This window comes from Micromys minutus, assembly GCF_963924665.1.
Source record: "Micromys minutus genome assembly, chromosome: 8".
Taxonomy (NCBI): domain Eukaryota; kingdom Metazoa; phylum Chordata; class Mammalia; order Rodentia; family Muridae; genus Micromys; species Micromys minutus.
The window spans coordinates 22,117,109-22,140,441 of NC_137977.1; the positions used below are offsets into that span (position 1 = coordinate 22,117,109).

At 42.0% G+C, this 23,333-nt stretch overlaps 1 protein-coding gene across 1 annotated transcript; it reads right to left on the reverse strand.

The window, feature by feature from the left end:
* Positions 1-1,105: 1,105 nt before the first annotated feature.
* LOC308423769 (bromodomain-containing protein 8-like) lies at positions 1,106-21,668 on the reverse strand (the record flags this gene model as incomplete). The annotated part of the gene is made up of 7 exons (XM_080920530.1): positions 1,106-1,156; positions 1,851-2,028; positions 8,491-8,559; positions 10,020-10,109; positions 17,295-17,449; positions 20,821-21,105; positions 21,612-21,668. The coding sequence occupies 7 exons, from the start codon at positions 21,666-21,668 to the stop codon at positions 1,106-1,108; spliced, it is 885 nt and encodes a 294-aa protein (XP_080776656.1).
* Between the last annotated feature and the right edge of the window lie 1,665 nt (positions 21,669-23,333).

The following is a 23,333-nucleotide window of genomic DNA, read 5'->3' on the forward strand; positions in this document are numbered from 1 at the left end:
CCGTTGCTAAGAGACTTGAAGCTGTTTTCCTAACGGTGGCTGCAGAGGGCCAATCCCAGCCGCGTTTTTTAAAGCTCTGGTTAATTTTAACCAAGGCAACAATCAGCCATGCACATTTTATTCTCTTTGAGTCTTAGAGTACAAATTTCTACGTTCTTTTTTTGTTTCCCCCGATTTAAAAAATAATTTTGTTTATTGTGATGCGTGTGTGTGTGTGTGTGTGTGTGTGTGTGTGTGTGTGTGATGCTATGTGGAAGTAAGAATTTGTGGAGTCAAGTCCTACCAGTGTTTCTGTGGTTTCCAGGGTGGAATTCAAGAGGTATTCTTTCCCTTTGAGCCTTAGCGCCAGCCCTTCTCCAATTGATCTCCTTTCTACTTGAAGGATGCGTTCCTTATCCACGCGCTGAAAATGAGATAAATCAGACATCTCGCTCGGTCCACCCCAGTTCCTCCTGGCCATTATATGAAAATCTAACGAAAAGTTTATTTATTTGCTTTCTCCTTCCTTTATTCCCTTTCTTTTTTTTTTTTCTGTTTTGGGGGTAGGGGATGAATAGGATCAAATGTAGGCAAGCAATTAACCACTGAGCTACATCCCCAGCAAATGCCTTCTGTGCTTCACCACAGGATGCTGTCCCCTCTAATTCCAGCCTCTTTAATCATCTAGAAACCCCAGCACACCGTTGGAGGCAGCGGCTGGATGCAATGGGGATTTCCAAGAAAGCCTGGGCTTTGATACTGGGCCTCAAAAACCAAACAAAACCTTTAGTTTGCGAAATATTTATTTATAGAGAAACAAAAGGTTCAATCAAATTACTTCTAAGTCTATACAACAAAAATATGGGCAATATTTACATCATAAATTCAGATCTGGGTACCCTACCCCACCCCTTTAAAAACTATTGCATTTGCAAGCACCATTGGCTTCTCAGTTAGGAAGTAAGGCATAATAGGATTATTATCCTTATTCAGGAAGGTAGTGGAAAAGAAAAATCTTCACATCTTCTCTGGCCAGTCCTAATGAGAGCTGTAACTTGAGAAAGGATCAGACTTGTAGTTCCAGACTAACAGAACAGGCTTCCTTCACCCACTGGTTAGCTGACACTCATTCCAGACTACTTAGGTCCTTCCTTTTATCCAGCCAAGTACTCAGAACCTAGGAAGCAATGCAGACAGGAAACCATGAACTTTAAAGCCACCAAGAGAGTGTGTGCAATTTTATTTATTTTATTGGCAAACAGATAAAAGTGCACCCTTTTTTTAGATTTATTTATTTTATGTACACTGTTGCTCTCTTCAGACACACCAGAAGGGGGCATCAGATCCCATTACAGATGGTTGTGAGCCACCATGTGGTTGCTGGGAATTAAACTCAGGACCTCTAGAAGAGCAGTCAGTGCTCTTAACCACTGAACCATCATGTCTCTAGCCCCAAAAGTACACCTTTTAAAGTTTGATACTTTCCCAAAGAGAAATCCTAACATGTCTCCTTGAACTCACTATGTCTTCTCCTCCAAATGTGGGAAATATACATGTACATTAATGTACATGTATATTTGTGGCAACAAATGAGAAATAGACAGTGGTCCAGCATCCAACCTGCTTTTAGCCTTACAGCTGAGCCTCTGAGAGCAGAAGTGTCCATCGGCTTGCTGCTGGCCTTCCCAGACAACCTTATCCCACATGTGTTAAATCTGGGCCCATTAAGACAAGGAGCTTCCCAGTCCCAAGAGTACAGCAGCCCTTCAGGCCCTTTGGTCACTTCCATACCATCTTTATTCACACAGTCCTTTGAAATCCCATTTCAGAAACCAAGACTCCCTGCCTTGTAATCCTGTGCTATACAGTACCTGAATCTGCTCTAAGACTTCCCGCTGCATCTCCACAGCCATGTGGTATATGTGATGATCAGAGTCATTGTACATCACAGCATTTTGGAACATCAGCATCAGATCCCTCTGGAATTCGGCCATGGTGTGAATTCTTCCCTTAGACAGATTCCTCTTCAGGGTTGTTAAGTCCATGGGTCTGAGGTAGGCAGAGGAAATCAAGGTCTAATGAACTAGTATTTTTGGGCGATTACTATGAGTTTGAGGACAGAGTGAGGTACACAGTGATTCCAAGTCAGTATGCGTGAGACCCTGTTCTAGAACAGACAGGACAGACAGACAAAATCTATGGTGCATATAGCAAACTCTTGAGAACCGGTTCTCTGTAAAGTAGCAGCCATTCTTTTGTTTTGTTTTTGTCAACTTGATACAAGCTGAGAGCATCTGAGAGGGAACCTCAAGAAAATGTCTTTGTTAGACTGGCCTATGGGCATATTAGGGCTGTTTTCTTCTTCTTCTTCTTCTTCTTCTTCTTCTTCTTCTTCTTCTTCTTTGTTTTGTTAAGATTTTATTTATCTATTTTATGTATGTAGGTACACCGTGGCTGTCTTCAGACACACCAGAAGAGAGCATCAGATTCATTACAGATAGATGTGAGCCACCATGTGGGGGCTGGGAATTGAACTCAGGACCTCTGGAAGAGCAGTCAGTGCTCTAACCACTGAGCCATCTCTCCAACTTGTTTTTGGTTTTTGATTAATGATGTATGTGGGAAGGCCTAGCCCACTGTGGGTAGTGCCACTCCTGGACAGATGATACTGAGTTCTGTAAGAAAGCAGGCTGAGCAAGCCACAAGCAAGCCAGTAAGCAGTACCTCTCCATGGCCTCTGCTTCAGTTCTTGCCTCCGAGTTCCTGATCTGAGTTCCTGTCCTGACTTCCCTGGAAGATGGCCTACAAACAGTAATAAAACCTTTTCTTCCCCAAGTTGACTTTGGTCATGGTGTTTACCACAGTAACAGAAAGCAAACTAGAAGAGTAGCAAAGATATCAATTTTCACAAAATAATAAAATAGCAGCAGACCACATCTCCTCCCTTCCCCTCCTCCCTCTCTCTCTTCCTGCTTCCTTTGGACCAGCTACTTTGTTCTCTCTTGTCTTGCTCCTACACCTTACATAACAACAATAGACTATATTGCTCTGGAACTATAAGGCAAAATAAGTCCTTTATCTCCTAAGTTGCTTTTTGGTTGGTTGTTTGGTTGGCTGGTTGGTCAATTTTTTGAGACAGGGTCTCTCAAAGTAGCCCTGGCTTTCCTAGGAGACTCTATGTAGACCAGGCTGGACAGAACTCATAGTGATCTCCTTACCTCTGCTTCTCTGAGAAGCAGATTTCTTCAGAGTATTTTATTATGGTAATAGAAAGTAACTAAGACAGAAACTGGTTCCAGGAGTGGGGTTATTGCTATGATAAATCTGACTTTAAAGTTCTCAGGTCCTTGTGGCTTGAGCATTTGAGAGCTCAAAGCCCAGCCTCGGTGATGACTCCCTTCAACAAGGCCACACCTCCTCTAATAAGACCACACCTCCTCCAATAAGACCACACCTCCTCCAATAAGACCACACCTCCTCCAATAAGACCACACCTCCTCCAATAAGACCACACCTCCTCCAATAAGACCACACCTCCTCCAATAAGACCACACCTCCTCCAATAAGACCATACCTCCATGGCCCACCCATATATACCTGTAATGTTTTACTTACTCACAGAATTCAGCTTACTTCTTTGAAAGCCAAACATTTCTCCTTAAAATATATTGTGGTAGAAGAAATGGAACCCATAATCTCATCTCATGCATGGAAAATATAGGCTTTAAAGTTGAGCTATGCCTTCAATCCCTAAGATGTGACTCTCTTTCTCTTATACACATACACGCACACAAACATGCACAAAAATATTTAGATCTGCTTGTTCTGTAGCCTACTCCAGAGTCTACCTTTATATTTCTAGAAGCTAGGTTTTAAAGTAACATTTCCTTTTTAGCTATAATAAATGCATTGCTTCTCATTATAGAAAATTTGAAAAACATTAAAAGGGAAAAAGAAATTTACTTGTTTACACAGAAACATTTTGTTGGCTTATTTCAAAATGTAAGAAGTAAATCTTTTGCTAGTATCCTTTTATTAAAGATTAAACATTTTAAAATTTAAAAAAAAGTTCTTAGGTCTTTGAAACAAGTTTTGGAGTGGAAACTGAAAGAGCTTTGAAATTTGGGCTAGAAAAGCCCTTAAATGTTATGAGAAGAGTTTTACAGGCTCTTTGGATAAGAGTTTGTAAGACAGAGAGGCAAAGGAGAATGCAGAATGTAGGGTCTTGGCTCATGAGGTTTCAGAGGTGAACAAGAATTCTATTGGGAACTGGGTTAGAAACCATTCAGGTTCTATTCTGGCAAAGAATTTGGATATACTTTGTCAGTATCTGGGCACTTGAGGGGGGGCTGAATTAAAAAGTATGGACTGGGGCCGGAGAGATGGTTCAGTGGTTAAGAGCACTGGCTGCTCTTCCAGAGGTCCTGAGTTCCATTCCCAGCAACCACATGGTGGCTCACAGCCATCTGTAATGAGATCTGATGCCCTCTTCTGGTGTGTCTGAAAACAGCTACAGTGAACCCATATAAGCATAATAAATAAATCTTTTTTTTTTTTTTTTTTTAAGTTATGGACTAATTTGTTTGTCAGAGGAAGTTTATTGCAGGAAAACATGAGGCTGTGTGTTGCTCACTGCTTTCATTCAGATCTGCAGTGAGAAAGAGGAACAAATAGAACAAAAGAAATGAAAACTGTGAAATGTGGCAAGGAAGGGCACACAAGCAAGACAAGAGAGCACCACTGAAGAGAAACCTCTGACTCTGAGCTGAGACAATAAGGTGTCTAGGAGTGCAGAGATGGCTGGGAAGCCCTTGTGTGAGGCTGTCAAGATGAAGTCTAAGTTGTAATGAAGACTACAGGATACTGAAATACTAGGGCCATGACATTACTACTCAAGACAGATACAGGCACAGAACAGAGTTGGCCCAAAAGGGTTAGGGTTAGGGTTAGGGTTGGGTTAGGGTTAGGGTTAGGGTTGGGTTAGGGTTAGGGTTAGGGTTAGGGTTAGGGTTAGGGTTAGGGTTAGGGTTAGGGCTAGGGTTAGGGTTAGGGTTAGGGTTAGGGTTAGGGTTAGGGTTAGGGTTAGGGTTGTTAGGGTTAGGGTTAGGGTTGTTAGGGTTAGGGTTAGGGTTAGGGTTAGGGTTAGGGTTGGTTAGGGTTAGGGTTAGGGTTAGGGTTAGGGTTAGGGTTGTTAGGGTTAGGGTTAGGGTTAGGGTTAGGGTTAGGGTTAGGGTTGGTTAGGGTTAGGGTTAGGGTTAGGGTTAGGGTTAGGGTTAGGGTTAGGGTTAGGGTTAGGGTTAGGGTTAGGGTTAGGGTTAGGGTTAGGGTTAGGGTTAGGGTTAGGGTTAGGGTTGTTAGGGTTAGGGTTGTTAGGGTTAGGGTTAGGGTTAGGGTTGTTAGGGTTAGGGTTAGGGTTAGGGTTAGGGTTAGGGTTAGGGTTAGGGTTAGGGTTAGGGTTAGGGTTAGGGTTAGGGTTAGGGTTAGGGTTAGGGTTAGGGTTAGGGTTAGGGTTAGGGTTAGGGTTAGGGTTAGGGTTAGGGTTAGGGTTAGGGTTAGGGTTAGGGTTAGGGTTAGGGTTAGGGTTAGGGTTAGGGTTAGGGTTAGGGTTAGGGTTAGGGTTAGGGTTAGGGTTAGGGTTAGGGTTAGGGTTAGGGTTAGGGTTAGGGTTAGGGTTAGGGTTAGGGTTAGGGTTAGGGTTAGGGTTAGGGTTAGGGTTAGGGTTAGGGTTAGGGTTAGGGTTAGGGTTAGGGTTAGGGTTAGGGTTAGGGTTAGGGTTAGGGTTAGGGTTAGGGTTAGGGTTAGGGTTAGGGTTAGGGTTAGGGTTAGGGTTAGGGTTAGGGTTAGGGTTAGGGTTAGGGTTAGGGTTAGGGTTAGGGTTAGGGTTAGGGTTAGGGTTAGGGTTAGGGTTAGGGTTAGGGTTAGGGTTAGGGTTAGGGTTAGGGTTAGGGTTAGGGTTAGGGTTAGGGTTAGGGTTAGGGTTAGGGTTAGGGTTAGGGTTAGGGTTAGGGTTAGGGTTAGGGTTAGGGTTAGGGTTAGGGTTAGGGTTAGGCTATTGAGCCTTTGGAGCCCAGACGAAAACTGTGAGCACCAGATGTTACACAGAGTGCTACAGGGTTTTGTGCTCGCTTTACTGCCTTTCGATCTTTTAATAGTATGTTTTAAGTTTTCATTTATTTTCTCAAAGAGGAGGGCACATGTCACAGTGTGTGTGGAGGTGAGGGGACAACTTGTGTTGTTGTTATATGTGTGTTACCTGAATTTATGTTTGTGCACCACATGTATGCCTGGTGCCTTCAGGAGGCCAGAAGAGGGTATTGGATCCTCTTAAGAGCAGCCAATGTTCTTAGTGGCTGTGCCAACTCCTCCCAGTCCCAGAGTTGGTCTAGAGATTTAATTCAGATCATCAGGCATGGCAGCAGAGGTCTTTAACTGCTGAGCCATCTCTCCAGCCCTAATCTTTCTTCTAAGATAGTCTTTGTTACTAGGCCCCTCAGAATGAAATGAATGCTTCTGCAAACTTGTATGGGGAAAAGCAAGAAATACCTTTCCATCTTAAACTCAAGCACATCAATACCAACTCATGAAGATGGAGTTTTACACAAATCACCTCCTAAAGACTATGCCTCTTATTTTGTTTGTTTTTTATGTAATTTTATTTTATTTTATGGGTAATAGTGTTTTGCCTACATGCATGTCTGTGAAAGGGTGTCAGATCTTCTACAACTGGAGTTACAGATAGTCATGAGCTGCTGTGTGGGTGCTGGGAGTTGAACCCTGGTCCCTTGGGAAAGCAGTACATGCTTTTAACCACTGAGACATCTCTCCAGCCCTACTTGGTTTTTGTTTGTTTGCTTGTTTGTTTTTGTGAATGGGTTTTGTTGTTGTTGGGTTTTGTTTGTTTTTGGAAACAGGGTCTCTCTGTGTAGCTCTGACTGCCCTGGAATGTGCACTGTATACCAGACTGGCCTCAAACTCAGAGATCTGTCTGCCTCTGTCTCCTAAGTGCTGGGATTAAAGGTATGTGCCTCTTTTTTTTTTTTTTAATCTTTATGTTCCTTTATTGGAGCAAGATTTCTGACATATACAGTGATGTGTTTACTAAACAGAGTCCTGTGCAGAAATTACACACTATCCATCTAGACAGATCTTGGTTACACTTTGCCCGTGGATGGAGTATTTCCAGGGTATGTGCCTCTTAAGAGGCAAACACTTAATACTGTTTTTGTTGGAAGTTAAGTTTCAACATGAGTTTTATTATTTTTAATTGCCATAACTGAGGATATTTTGAAATGTTCAAGTTCATTAGAGTCTTGATAGGCTTACAAGAGCATCCATACACTGGACTTTTTTTCCTCAAAGGCTCAACTAAGAAGTGATGAACCCAGGATCTGCTTTTAGACACTTTGTTTGGTAGCTGTAGATGTGGCTGGAGTCACTGTGAGGTCCCTCTCAGACAGTGTCTAAAGTCTCGGAGTATGATTAGATGCTTTGTCCTCAGAGAAACTATTTCATGGCTGCCATATGTCACTGGAAATTTAGGGGGTTCCACCAGAGTTGTCACATATTACCAGTGAAATAGAGTTCCCCGAGTGAACCTCTTCTTACAATGTGGCTCACTATTCTAAAATTTACATAGCTAGGGCTACACATAGAAACTGTGTCTTGCAAACAAACAAAAAGATTTCCTAATTTTCTTAAGAAGTGCCACTAGCTGCATACCAAGTACTCAGATGTCTGAGTCTGTGGGGGACACTTAAAACAACACTAACAACACTATTCATTCTACCCCCATAAACTCACAGGGTAACTTAAGCTTATCCTTCTAATAAACCTGTCAGTCTGAATACATCCAGTTCAACTTCAAAAATCCCCATAGTTCCTACAGTGACAACATTTCAAATATCTAAAACTAAGGACCATCTCTTTTTTAAAATTAATTTGCTTGTCTGTTTGAGACAGGGTTTTACTGTGTGGCTCCACTGTGAGGAAGAGACTAGCTGTCTCATCACCAAGTCTGCAGGCACTTTGATCCTACACTTTCCAGTTCCAAACCCATGGGAAATACATTTCCGTTGTTCATAAATTATTCACTTAGTGGCATTTTATTATAACAGCACAAATGTGTGTGTGTATATGTGTGAGAGAGAGAGGGGCGGGGGAGGGAGAGTGTGTGTGAGTGTGTATATATGAGTGTGTGCCTGTGTACATGTGAGTGTGTGTGTGTGAGTCTGGATCTGCCCACATGAAGGCCAGAGGTTGCTATTAGCACCATCCCCAATTGTTCTGTGGCTGAGCCTACAGCTCATTGCTTATCTAGACTGGCTGGGATCTTCCTGTCTGCATGGCCCATCGATCAACAATAGGTAGGTGCCACTGTCACTGTGCCTAGCTTTGTACACGGGTAGGTACAGGTCCTGTTAGACACTCTCTCTAAACAATCAAACAAACAAATAAATAAAATAAATTAATAAAAAGTGGACCAACTTTTCCCTTGGCCCCTTTCCTACTGACCTTTTCACCACGTCCTTGTATCCTGGGGCCTGCTTTTCTGACACAGGTTTCAGAAATGGGCTGCTAAACCTGTTAAGAAACAAACCCAAAGAGGATAAAGCAACCTGCTGAGTTAGTCTTAAGGAGACGAGTGGCAAGTAACAAGGATACTTAAACTACAGAGTAAACTAGGCCTGGTGGCTCCATAGCACTAAGGAAGCTGAGACAGGAGGATCACCCAGAACTGGAGGCCTGCCTCACAGCATATCGAGTTCTAGATCTAGGTGAGTCAGGCTTCAGAGCAAGAACAAACAAGCTGCAGTGATGATATACCACTTCTGTCTGTCTTCCCAGACAGCAAGAATGTGGAGTGGGGGTCCAATCTGTAAAATATTTTAACTATTATTATAATCTTTCTTTCTTTCCTTTCCTTTCCTTTCCTTTCCTTTCCTTTCCTTTCCTTCCTTCCTCTCCTTCCCTCCCTCTCTCCCTTTTTCTTTTTCTTAAATTTTTCGAGACAGGGTTTCTCCATGTAGCCCTGGCAGTCCTGGAACTTGCTTTGTAGACCAGACTAGCCTCACAGAGATCCACCTGCCTCTGCCTCCTGTGCTGGGATTCAAGTGCACCACCCATGCCATGCCTGGCTCATTGAAATCTTTTTAAATTAAAGGCTCAAAATTTGTTTAGGTTTCCCAAGACTAATTTTTAGTTTCCCTTTTAAAAATATTTATTTCATGTTATATGTATGAATGTTTTGAGTCCACATATACTGGTGTACATGTATGTAATGCTCACAGAAGCCAGAAGAGGTCGTTTGAAGCCTTGGAACTTGAGTGCTGGGCACTGAACCCATGTCATCTGCAAGAGCAGCTAGTGCTCTTACCTGCTGATGAGGCAGGGTCTCATATAGCTCAGGCTAGCCTCAAACTTGCTATATTTCAGAGGATGACCATGCATTTCTGATTCTCTTACATTGACTCCTCAAGTGCCAGGACTATAGGTTTATACCTGCATACAGGTGTAGGCAACACTGAGGATTAAATCTGGGGCTTCATGATGGCTAGGCAAGCATTTTACCAACCGAACTATGTCCATTGCTGTGGGAAAGAAAGTCTACCCTATGGGAAGGAGTCCTATTATATATTATAATTAGGAAATTATATATTTATATATATATGTGTGTGAATAAATTTCTAGAGGCAATTCAAATAGCATAGCAATGACTTCTTATAAACTAATAAAACATCTATAGGTCTCAACCATGGCTTGGTTTTTAGTTTGAGGGACTGTTCATTTGTTTTGAGACAGAGTCTCCTGCAGTCCAGGTCTGTCTCAAACTAGGATGCCCTTCAACTTCTGATGGTCCTACTTCCATTTCCCTAAGGTTGGGATGGTAGGCTTGTGTGGACTTCATGCACGCTGGGCGGGCACATCACCAGCTAAACTGCAACCCACACCCCAACTGTGGCTTTTATGAGGCATGGACATATTCCCCTCTGTGCTCATATCCAAGTACATGTTTTGGAGATAATCTCTTTTTGAAAACCTACCTGTGACTGGCAATCATCTTCCAGACTTGCAAAAGAGTCTTCTTAAATAGGAAATGATCCTGAATAGGATCACCTGGGCTTAGGTCATTCCTACAGAATACATGATAGAAAGAGACAGTCGCTTCATAAGTGGTACTGTGTCTCACTAGATGGGTAATGAGACTTTTTCAAGCCATAGTGCTCCTAATTAAACATTTGAAGAAATATAGTATCAAAGATATGAAAATGTACTTAACTTTTACAAAGGAGAGTAAACTTTATATATATATATTCATATATATTTAGACTTATTTATATGAGTACAGTGTCACTGTCTTCACACACACCAGAAGATGGCATTGGATCACCTTACAGATGGCTGTGAGCCACCATGTGGTTGCTCAGGACCTCTGGAAGAGCAGTCCCTGTTCTTAACCACTGAGCCATCTCTCCAGCCCAACTATATATTTTTAACATTTTTTCATTTATGTGTCTGTGTGAATTTATGTGCATCAAGGATGAACTGGCACCAGTAGAGCAAAACAGTCCCCTTGATAGTGGAGCTGCAGATGGTAGTGGGTGCTGGGAACTGAACCCAGGTCCTCTACAAGAGTAGAAAGGGCTCTTAACTGCCAAACTATCTCCCTCCAAGCCACAATAAACTATGTCACTACTACCCAATGAAGTGGTTACTTTTGTTGCCTTGTTTCATATCTCTTTCTCTCTTTTTTTTTTTTTCCTTTTGAGATAGAGTCTTGTGTAAAACAGCTGGCCTTGAACTAGCTATGTGACTGAAGATGCCCCTGAACTACTAAACTTCCCTTCCTCATATTATACAATATCTGGATTATAGGCTTATGCCAACATGCCGGGCAAGTGTTTACAACTCTCAAATTGCTTGTGCCCTTTTTCTTTCTTCTTTTCTCCCCCTGCCCCAGTATTTGGAGAAAGGGTCAGCTATGCAATCAGGACTATTCTCTGCTTACAGCCAGGCAGTGGTGGCACACGCCTTTGGTCTCAGCCAGTTGCCAGCCTGGTCTACACAGTGAGTTCCAGGACAGCCAGAGCTACATACCCAGTCTTGAAAACCAAACAACTCCAGTATTTAGTTCAGGATGGCTTTAAACTGTTCATTCAGCCTCCTGAATCTCCAGCTCCCCAAATGCTGTGTGTCTGCCTGGCTCACCTATGCTGTGTCTACTCACCAGCTGCACCTGTGCTCACCTGTGCTGTGTCTACTCCTGCTCAGCTGCACCTGTGCTCACCTGTGCTGTGTCTACTCCTGCTCAGCTGCACCTGTGCTCACCTGTGCTGTGTCTACTCCTGCTCAGCTGCACCTGTGCTCACCTGTGCTGTGTCTACTCCTGCTCAGCTGCACCTGTGCTCTATAACATGGTTTCTGAAGTGAATGTGGTGGTGCACACCTATAATCCAGCACTTTGGAAGTAGAAGCAGGAAGACAGAGAGGTTCAAGGCTACAGAATGAATTGAAGACTAATCTGGGTTACATGAGATGCTTCCTCAAAAGAAAAGAAGTCCAGTGTCCTTTCTTAAGTACATATAACCACCTGACATATAGTAGATGCTATTAATTTATTCCTTATATATCAAAGAATTCTGTTGTGTTTTATTAGAATTCTAAAACTAAATGTTTCTTTGTGTGTGTGTGTGTGTGTTTTTTTTTTTTTGAGACAGGGTTTCTCTGTGTAGCCCTGGCTGTCCTGGAACTCTCTCTGTAGACCAGGCTAGCCTCAAATTTATAGATCTGCCTCCAGGTACTGGGATTAAAGGTATGTGCTATCAACTAGATTTTTTTCTTTTCAGTCTCTCTGTATGCCACATTAGAGGCAAGCAAGTTTAACAATCTGTAACTCTATTTCTTTGGTCTATACACATACCTACCATTTTTCTAGGAATGCATTTGGCAGCCTAAGGCCCTTACCTGAATGCACTATGCATATACATCCTTCTCTGAACAATGTACCTAGAAACCTGTCAGTAGCCTGGAACTCCTACTTGTATCAGGAGGCACATACCTGCCTCACACAATAGAAACACACTGTTCCCCTTAGGAACCCTTTTAGTAACAGCTACCCTCTGCTTTCTATTCTAACACACTCTTACATGGGCCCGTTTGCCCTAGACTAGTTCTGGTGCAACTGTGTCTCCTAACTGAACCTTTTCTTTTTCCTCCCTGCTCAGGAGATTAAACCCAAGCCTGGTGCATGCTAGTCAGTAGGCCCTGCCCTCTTCTGTATAGGAATCTTAGTTGTTCTAGGGGTTTTCCTAATTTCTTTTAGTGTGTGTGTGTGCGTGTGTGTGTGTGTGTGTGTGTGTGTGTGTGTGTGTGTGTGTCTAACAGGCACGTGCATGCACGCACATATGGAGGTTAGAGTTGGAAACTTGAAGGAGTTCTCTTCTTCCACCATGTGAGTCCTGGGGATTGAATTCAGGTTAGCCAGCTGTCAGCAAGCACCTTTACACACTAAATCCTTTCTCTGAGCCTGTTTTTGATTGATTGATTGATTGGATTGGATTGATTATTTAGGTACTAGGACTTCTCATTTCCTGGACAAGTACTCTGTCACCTTAGCTTCATAATCGTTAAAAAATACCTACTATAGATTCATTTCTCCTTATGATACTTCCTTCCCTGGGCTAAATTTTCCTAATTTTGCTTTTCTTCTAAGATACATTAGTTCAATATTTTATCTCACCTTATAATTTTCTCAGTTGAAATTTTTTCTGTTGAGCCAGGTGGAGGTGGTACACACCTTTTGTCTCAGGGTTTAGGAGGCAGAGGCAGGTAGATCTCTGAGTCTGAGGTCAGCCTGGTCTACAGAGTGAGTTCCAGGACAGCCAGGGTTACACAGAGAAACCCTGTGTCAGGGCAAAGGGTGGAGGGAGAAAGAAAGAAACGTTTTATGTTTACTCCAAAGTTAAAGTCTATGTTATATATTTCCCATTATATACTGTATCATTCCTTTGAAAACATTCTCTTAACACTTAATATCCACATTCTATAAATCGGGTATGGTGGCACATCTGTAATTCCAGCACTTGGGAGACAGAAGCAGGAAGATCAGAAGTTCATCATCCTTGACTACACAGTGAATTCAAAGCTAACCTGTGCTACATGAGACCCTGTCTCAGGATAAAAAAAAAAAAATCCCATTATCATTTTGTCTTGTATAGCAGATGGTGTGCACCCATGTGATACTACAGTTTCTATTATCTGTTCAGCTTTAATTCCTCCTTATATATTTCATTGTGTAATACAATAGTTCACCTGCATCTAGATTTAATTTTCAGGTTTATCTTATCTTTATTAGATGTGTATGAATGTTTGGTTGCATGTATGTATATGTAGTACTTGTCTACCTGATAGTCTGAAGGTCAGCAGGCATTGGATCCCCTTGGGTCCCCTGGTACTGGAGTTACACATGTTTTGGAGCCACCTTGTGGGTGCTGGTAACCAAACTCTGGTCCTCTGTTAGAACAGCAAGTATTTATAACTGCTGATTTATCTCTCTAGCCCCAATTAAATCATTTACCATTTATTTTGAGATATGGTCTATGTATCCCTGGCTAGAACCTGCTTTTAGACCAGGCTGGTCTTGAACTCACAGAGCTGGGATTAAAGGCATGCACCACCACATTTTGATGTTTACTCAATTTATTCCTAAAAGCTATTAAAAACCCCACTATTCAAATAAGACATTTAAAGCACAAATTTCTTTTCTTTTTTCCTATTTTATTTATTTTTTAAGATTTTATTTTTGTTTTGTAAGTCTGTGTTTCTGTACATGAGTGCAGTGCCAGAGAGGGCCAGAAGAGGGCATCAGATTCCCTGGCGCTGAGTTACAGATGATTGTGAGCCTCCGGATATGGGTTCTGGGAAACGAGCTTGGGTCTTCTGCAAGAGTAGCAGTAGCAAGTGTTCTTAACTGCTGAGCCATCTCTCCAGCCATTCCTATTTTATTTAACGTTTTTATTAGCATATATTAATTATACATACTAATGGATTTTATTACATTTCATACATGCACATTAATATATCTCAATCATAGTCACCACTATCTCCTATCCTCCTCCAACGACTGCTAACCGCCTTCCTTTTCCCAGATAGCCTCACTTCTACTTCCGTGTATGTGGGGTGGGGATGAGGGGAGTGTGTGTGTGTGTGTGTGTGTGTGTCCCAATGAGTGTCATTAGGCTTGTCTACAGGAGGGTGGATGGGAGGTTTGTTTATAGTAGGCATGTGTGCCTTAAGTCTTTGATCACTCAAACCAAATTAACAATAGCTCCTTTGTACTAAATTGTAGAACTTCATTCACACATTTACATAACATGTATTTAATGTGTCTACTGTATGTACTATGGTAGGCTTTGGAAACTCAAAATTAACCAGCTATGCATATTTTAAGAATTTTTATCTTACCCGCATTTTACCTACATGGAGCTATATCAAACAACATAAATTGTATAAGCAAGGGAGTAGAGAGTACCTGCAGTAGAAGTGAACCCAAAAGGCACAGCTTCTCTGGTCCCTGTCAGTAAGGACTGAGGAATGAGTGAGAAGAGAGTCTGGAGAATGCCTGCATTGTCTTACAATCCATGAGGATGCTAGCCAAGACTCTATCAGTGAGTTCTACCACTGAGGTCTACCTTCACCTTCTCACCCCAGGGACTGTTATTTGACATAGGGTCAACCAGGGAGCTAGTGAATTCTGGGATTATAAGTATGAGGCACCAAACCCAGCTATGGGACAGTTTTCTAGAGGAGTTTTACACTTCTCTTAACATAGAATTCAACTTTCTCTCTCCCCTTATGATAACTGGCCAAGCCTATAACCTCACTTAGGAGGTAGAAGCAGCAGGGTCTGATCTAGATCTTAACTACATACAGAGTTCTAGGCCAGCTTGTTCAAAAACCAAATAAACATCACTACTGCTGTGCTATTGCTTTCTTTTCCTTTCCTCTTCCTCCCTCCCTTTCTTCTTTCTTTCCTTTTCCCCCTTCTTTAGATACAGAGATATATGCATTTTTTTTTATGAATTGAAACATTCCATTTTGAAATAAAACTCCTTAAAGACTCAGGAAATTACCAGGTATGTTGGTGCATGCCTCTAATCCCAACATTTGAGAGGTAGAGCTAAGTAGGTCTCTGTGAATTCGGGCCAGCCTGGTCTATATAGAATGTTCCAGGACAGCCAGGGTTATGTATGCTTGAGACCTTGTCTCAAAACACAACAAATGGACGAATGAACAAACAAACGAGCAAGACTTGGAGAATTCTAAAGGAGGCTCATTAAGCTCAGTAAGAAAAAAAACTGGCAACTCTCAGGACTGGCAAACTTCAGAACTGAAAAGATTCATAGGACCCTCCCCTGCAAAGTTATACAAACAGTAAGGACTTCTGAGAAGACTCTCCAATTTATTGAGCTGCCTGTTATGTGAACAGACAGATCCAAGGTTTCATCTTTCGTACACTGTTCCCAGTATGAAAAGAGTCTGAATGACACATCTACCTTTGTGCCCTCTCCTGTAAGGAGCCCTCCCTGTTTTCAGTAAATGGCCCTAGCAAACTTAGTTCTCTAGGCTGGACTCTGGTGGCTCCACTCCTTTGTTCTGCTGTCAGCCCCTGGTAGAGTAAACAGATGCTTATTCACATTTCCCCAGTAACAGTGCCATATGAAAACACTGCGCAGTTCAGAGCATCCGCCTCCCGGAGTGCCAAGAGGACAGCCTGCCTGCACCAACACACCCGGCTAGCTTTTGCTTTCTAGAAAACAATCTGAGCAAGACATGGCAGAGCATTCTTGTCCTGCCAGACCTGAGGGGACAGGGACTAGAGGAGCATTACATGGCACAGGACAGCAAGAGTTGCCCAGTAAGGCCATTTTTTCCCAACATAAACAGATAAAATATAGTCTTTAGTGCCCCAATTACCTATAAAAATAACACAATTACACTAACACTTTCCCAAGATATGTGCAAGATAAAGGGAAAGCATCAACCTTAATCTTAACAAGCCAGGGATGATGTTTCCCAATACTTAGAAGACAGAACTAAGAAGATCAATATTTCAAGTTCATCCTCAACTAATTTGAAGCTAGCCTAGTCTACATGAGACCTTGTCTTAGGAAAAAAAGTAATCATCTAAAAAACATTTATCTATAAAATTAATTAGTTTTGAGACAGGGTTTTAATCTATAGCTTTGGTCATCCGGGGACTCACTATGTAGACCATGTTGGCCTCAAAATTTCAGCTATCTTCCTACCTCTGCTTCCCTAATGCTGAGATTACAGGATGCACTCCTGGCCCTGTGTTAATAGTCTTTTGGATTTTTGTTCATTTGGTTGATTGGTTTGCTTTTATTGTTGTTTGTTTGTTTGAGACAGGGTTTCTCTATATATCCATGCCTGTCCTGAAACTCACTCTGTAGACCAGGTTGGCCTTAAACTCAGAGATCTTCCTGCCTCTGCCTCCTGAGTGCTGGGATTAAAGACTGTGTGTCACCACTGCCCAGACTGTTTTAATAGTTTTTAAAAAGGTATATTTTGTATAATAGTAGATCACTTAGCATCATTTCCAAAGTAAATGAAACTAGTGATTATTGAGAAGGGTAATTTGTGAAAAAAAAAAAAACCTATCCCCCCATCCCCAGCCTTTTCACATCCCTGGGCATTGAACCTAGGACTTTGCATCTACTAAATATGTGTTCTACCACTGAGCTACATACTCCGTCCATGACACTAATGTCACCAAAACAGCTTTAAAAACATTTACTTAATTGTACATGTACAGGTGTTTTGCTTGCATGTCTATATTAGTATTGTGTATGTACCTGGTACTGCATTGAAGGAGGTCAGAAGTGGTGTCAGTTCCTCTGGAACTGGAACAGTTGTGAGCCACTAGGTAGGAGCTGGGAATTGAACCCAGGTCCTCTGCAAAAGTAGCAAGTACTTAACCACTGAGCCATAATGCCAGTTTCACAGCAGACTTGTTTTAAGAGGTCAGGCTAGCCTTGGCAACATAGTGGGAACCTTATTCAAAAAATTCTAAGGGTCCACCTGTAACCTTCTTCTAAAAACCTTATAAAACAATCTATTTCATAGTAACGAATTCAAGTAATTATAAAGAGAAATATATAAAAGTATTCTAACACTCTTGGAGGAAGATCTATGTTAGAGGCTCTAGCAGTGCTGGGGTCACTCGCAGAACCTCAACTGTGTGTTGCACAAGCACTCTACCATGCAGCTACACCACAACCCTGCAGCCCTATACTTACAGTTGTGAGTTAGTACAGTTGTAAAGGATATTCACGAGGGGAGCTTCCTTAACTCGGATGCCATCACGACCCTCACCTAAACGGGGTGTGTCTTCTCCATCTGAAGCATCCCCTTTACCCAGATCATCCTCTTTTGAGTCTTGCTGAGCCTCCCCCTGGGAAATCCAAGAAGCACCGGGAAGTTTAGAGAGTTACTATCTGCATGATAATTTTACTTACACAGAGAAAATGAAGAAAGACCTTAATGTAAGAAGAGACCAATTCATTAAAGATACCAGAAAAATTAGAGAAAGGTGATTTTCTCTAAAAATTTCAATAATAATCTGAGCAATTTTAAAATGGCTTCAAAATGAAAAATTGAATTTACTCAATTCTAAGTTTGACATTGACTTCTACAGGAAAAACCAACAACAAACAAAACCCTCAAAAACAAAACAGAAAAAACAACCCTTGACTATAACCTGTGGTCTTAAAATCAACTATTATAGGTGGCCAGATGATATCTATCAACAATGAGATCCTAAATTCACTGATTATGTATGTTAGGACTATGGCAACTGCTAGGGCAAAAATGACAAGACTGGGGCTGGAGAGATGGCTCAGTGGTTAAGAGCACTGACTGTTCTTCCAGAGGTCCCGAGTTCAAATCCCAGCAACCACATGGTGGCTCACAACCATCTGTAATGAGATTTGATGCTCTCTTCTGGTGTGTCTGAAGACAGTGACATTGTACTCATAAAATAAATAAAAATAACCAAAATTTGTTTTAAAAGCAAGCTTTCAAGAACATGTGGAAAACTAAATAACAAGAGGGCGTGTCGCTGGTTATAGCACATCTAACTGGGGCTGTAGATCAGTAGAGTGCTTGACTAGTATGCTTGAAGTTCTAGGTTCTATCCTTGACATGAACAAAGGAAACTAAGATAGGCCTCAGCAGGCTCTAGTCAACCCCTACATATGGACCCCTCCCTGAGAGATATAAGCAGGCCCCATTGCCTTTCCCTACAAAACTTTTCAGCTTTAGGTAGTTTGACATTTCCACATATTTGCACACTTAATGTATATAATTGTTACAAACTAAATTGTGGGTAAAAACATCTTCTACAAAAGTCACTGTCTATTCCAGGAAAAAGACCACCCCAAGTGCCCTGACATGGGCTACGAGGTTAACATGGAAGATCAGAACTTCTAAGGCCAAATACTAGGAGCAACTGGTTATTGCCTCTTAGTTTAGACTTTTACTCTGAAAGGTGGGTTTTCTTCTCAGCTGTGTTTGGAGGTAAATGTTTCTTGAGGACATAGAACAGGTTGCAGCTAGGATCAGAGTGATCAGGAGGGATATCAGAAGAGAAATCAGGAGGATATCAGGAGGATGTCAGGAGGGATGTCAGGAGGGAATCAGGAGGGTGTCAGGAGGGTGTCAGGAGGGAATCAGGAGGGTGTCAGGAGTGTATCAGGAGGATGTCAGGAGTGTATCAGGAGGATGTCAGGAGGGAATCAGGAGGATGTCAGGAGTGTATCAGGAGGATGTCAGGAGGGAATCAGGAGGATGTCAGGAGGGAATCAGGAGGATGTCAGGAGTGTATCAGGAGGATGTCAGGAGTGTATCAGGAGGATGTCAGGAGTGTATCAGGAGTGTATCAGGAGGGAATCAGGAGGGTGTCAGGAGGGAATCAGGAGGATGTCAGGAGTGTATCAGGAGGATGTCAGGAGGGAATCAGGAGGATGTCAGGAGGGTATCAGGAGGATGTCAGGAGGGAATCAGGAGGATGTCAGGAGGGAATCAGGAGGATGTCAGGAGTGTATCAGGAGGATGTCAGGAGGGAATCAGGAGGATGTCAGGAGGGAATCAGGAGGATGTCAGGAGTGTATCAGGAGGATGTCAGGAGTGTATCAGGAGGATGTCAGGAGTGTATCAGGAGTGTATCAGGAGGGAATCAGGAGGGTGTCAGGAGGGAATCAGGAGGATGTCAGGAGTGTATCAGGAGGATGTCAGGAGGGAATCAGGAGGATGTCAGGAGGGTATCAGGAGGATGTCAGGAGGGAATCAGGAGGATGTCAGGAGGGAATCAGGAGGATGTCAGGAGGGAAAAACTCCCTTCTATAATCTATAGCAAGATATTTTTGTTTTTGTTTATATAGACCAGGCTTCTCTGTGTAACCCTGGCTCTTTGCAACTCGATCTGTAGACCAGGTTGGTCTTGAACTCAGAGATCTGGCTGCCTCTTTCTCTGGAGTGCTGGATTTAAGGCATGCACCATGAATGCCTGGCAATGACAACTACTATGAGCCATAGGTTTGTTTGACATGAGTTGTCTTTTTCTCTATTTATTTTTAGTTTTTATTACAGTTGTATACTACATGTATGCATGAAAAGCACACACACACACACACACACACACACACACATACACACACACGAGATATGAAGGACTACTTTCAGCAGTTAGTATTCTCCATCCAGTATGTTGGTTCTGAGGATTGAACCTGGGTCTTCAGACTTGGTAGCAAACACCTTTAGCTACTAAGCCTCTATTTTTCTGTTTAACTATTTACCTACTTATTGGTTTGAGATACTGTTTTGCTTAAGTAGATCTCAACCCTCAAGTTTAAATGACTCTTGTACCTCAGCCTCCTGAGTAGTTGGGACTGTGAACTGTCTTGTGTGCCTGTTTGCATCCCAATCATATTTACTTCAAGGTGTAACTGAGGATAACTTCAAACATCTGATCTTCCTGCTGCCACCTCTTGGCTTCTGGGATTACTGGTAAGCAACATCTCACCCTTCCTATTTGATACAATAGATCAAACCGAAGGCTTTATGTATGTATGCTGAGCAAACAATTTACCAGCTGAGCTCACCCCCAGCCCTGTTTGTGTTTTAAGACAGAGTATCATGTAACCCAGGCTAGTCTGAAATTCATTGTATAGCCAAGGGTGACCTTTGGACTTCTGATACTCCTGTCTTTGCCTTCCAAGTGCTAGGATCACAGGGGTGTGCCACAAAGTCTGGCTGAATTTTACATTTTTACATTTTACATCTGAGATTTACATTTAAATCTCACCAAAAAGAAAAATCTTCAAAGTAGAACACCAATCTGTTTGCAGCAGAGAAAAGGATATTGGAGCTGGGGTTCCAGGTATCTGTGAGCTGCCTGCTGTGGGTGTTGAGAACCCAACTCCTCTGCAAGAGCAACTTTGCTCTTAACCAGAGTCATCTTTTTAGCACCCGAGCTTATGTTCCAGTAAACAATATTAAGAGTAAGTAGCAGGAACATTCAAGGGTGTGCACTCTGGTAAAAGGCTGGGTAGGATATTGTAGTATGCCCCTGAAAATTCCAGGCCTTGGAAAGCTGAAGCTGAAGCAGGATTAGAGTTCCCAGAGATAAGTGGCCAGATCTGATCTCAAAAGGAAAGACAAGAGAAGGGGAAGAGGGGGGAGAGGGAAGGAAGGAAAGAAAGGGGAAGAAAAGGGAAAATGAAAAGAATGGCCTTTCTAGCTATGAAAGAATAGCTTCATCATTACCTCAGAGAGGAGGTGGAGGAGGCTCTCATGTGTGTCTTCTTCTGCCTCTTCCTGAGGATCTGCACTCTCTCCATCTTCCACAAGAAGCTCGCTAGATTCTCTCTCTGGGCTGCTTTCCTCTAGTTCCTCAGCCTCTGCATCTGCATCCTCAGTGTCCTTCCAACTGCCCACAGCAAGATCCAGACTGGAGTCCCACGAGCTGAAGAGGGACCTGCAGTCATTGCTCAACTCGGAGTCATCAGGATAGTCGTGTCCAGAATCCAACCAAACCCACTCACATCCCGCCTATGAACACACAGGGAAAAATGAATTAATTTTAACAAGTTCACTCAAATTAACACTCTCATTACCCCCTACAGGGGTGTCTATTTATTGGGAGGCATAGCAGCTAGCTAAAGGGAGACATTAGATACAGATTTTTATGTCTTGGGAAAAATAGCTTCATGTTTATATTACCCCCTTTTAAAACTTGGATTTGATCATACTCCATAAAAAGAGAAAGAATTAGAACATAGCTGACTTAATAGACTTTTATCTCCAATCACCATAAATTCAAAGGCAATAAACTTGAGAATAAAAAGGTTTTCCTCAGTGAATACCAATTCTAATCTATTATTAACTTATTGATCATTAGTTTAAAACACTCATGGTTATCTTTGGCATCCTTCTGGTCATATTTGACTGCCAGAATAAAAACAGAAACGCTTGAGTTTTATTCATTTGTTCATTCATTTATTTCAAGTTTTGGTGTTGGAAATCAAATTGGGGTCTTCTGGAGGAACAGCAAGTACTCTTTCAACATGTTCACCTCTCCAGCCCAAAACAGATTTTAACCTTCTCTTCTTCATTTCACCTTTTCCTTCCTTTAAAAGAATCTCACATTCAGTAGGTAGCTGAGAATGACTTGGTTTTATTTGGTGCTATGAATGGAATCCAGGGTTTCCTGCAATGCTAGATGACCTAGCTTACATTCCCAGCATCTAGCTACAGCTTTTAACACGTCTTCTTTTCTTGAATTCTTGCTTGGTCTTCTGCTTTGTCATTAATTCCTTTAGAGTTTCACCTTCTTTCCTTTGTTCAGTTACTCCCTTGGTTTTAAAAAAAGAGATTTTAAATTACTGCTTATGTATATATGCCTGTGTGAAATGTTGGATAATCAGTTGCTGGACTTTCAGTTGTAAGTGGCCTGATATGAATGCTAGGAACTGAACTCAAGTTCTCTGGAAGAGCAACACACACTTCCTGCTTTCTAATGTCTTACTATGTCTTCAAATGCAAAATTCTACTTAAGCTTCCAAGTGCTGGCTGAAATTACCAAGCCTAGCTTCCCAACTCTGACCACTAGGGGGAGTGCCTTTTACCTCGTCTGTACTTCTAATTATATCTCCTTATTTTTGCCCCCAACCTCAGTAAGCTCATGTATCAGCTTTCCTACCAACCACAAATTTATTCTTTATACCCACAAATTCCAATTTAAATTTTTAAAAATTAGGGGGAGGAGGAATGGGATTGTGGGAAAGGGATAACATCTGAAATGTAAACGCAGAGAATTTCCAATAAAAATTTTGGAGAAAAAATATATTTTCAAACATCAATGAAACAATTCAATGTTAAAATAAACTGGTAAATGGGAAAGAATAGTACTATACTTATTACCGCTGAAATAAAAAATTAACACCACACACACACACAAATTGTAGCTAGCTGTTTTCAGGCACACCAGAAGAGGGCATCAGATCCCATTACAGATGGTTGTGAGCCACCATGTGGTTGCTGGGAATTGAACTCAGGATCTCTGGAAGAGCAGTCAGTGCTCTTAACCCATGAGCCACCTCTCCAGCCCCCTAAAAACTTTGAGATTATGTTTTCAACCATGCAGCCCTGACTATTCTGGAACTACATGGGCCACACTGACTTGACTTGAGATTCACTTGTCTGGGAATAAAGTGTGAGTTTCATGCCTAGAGTTTTCCAAATTCCAGTGCCTTGGTATTTGTAATACATGTCAGTTTATTGACTGCTTTGAGTCTTATTTCAAATCCTAATTCCAGGACTGACTGAATTTTTTACTACCTCAAAGATGAACTCCCTTAGCTTAACAAATCTTACATTTTCGAACGCGGGCTTGTGTATCTTGTGGTCTAAATCTTGCTATGTAGCCAGTTATTCCTTTGAACCGATCATCTACCGCTGAGTGCCAGGTTTGCAGACTTGTGTCACAATGGTAAATGAAGGGCTAGGAATAAATTTCAAGCCTTCCTCCATACATTCTAAGCCACTTCCCAAGCCCTCAAATTTTATCAGCAGTTCCTCTTTAGGGAGCAAGACCTGTGACTTCTACCATATCTTTTTGTATGTTAGTGACAGGGTCTCACTAGGTAGCCCTGGCTAGCCTGGAACTATGTAGACCAGGCTGGCCTGGAATGCACAAGAGATAACCTGCCTCTGCCCCTGGAATCCTGGAATTAAAGGTGCACAATACCACACCTGGGTTTAAGGGTCTTCTTAAACCC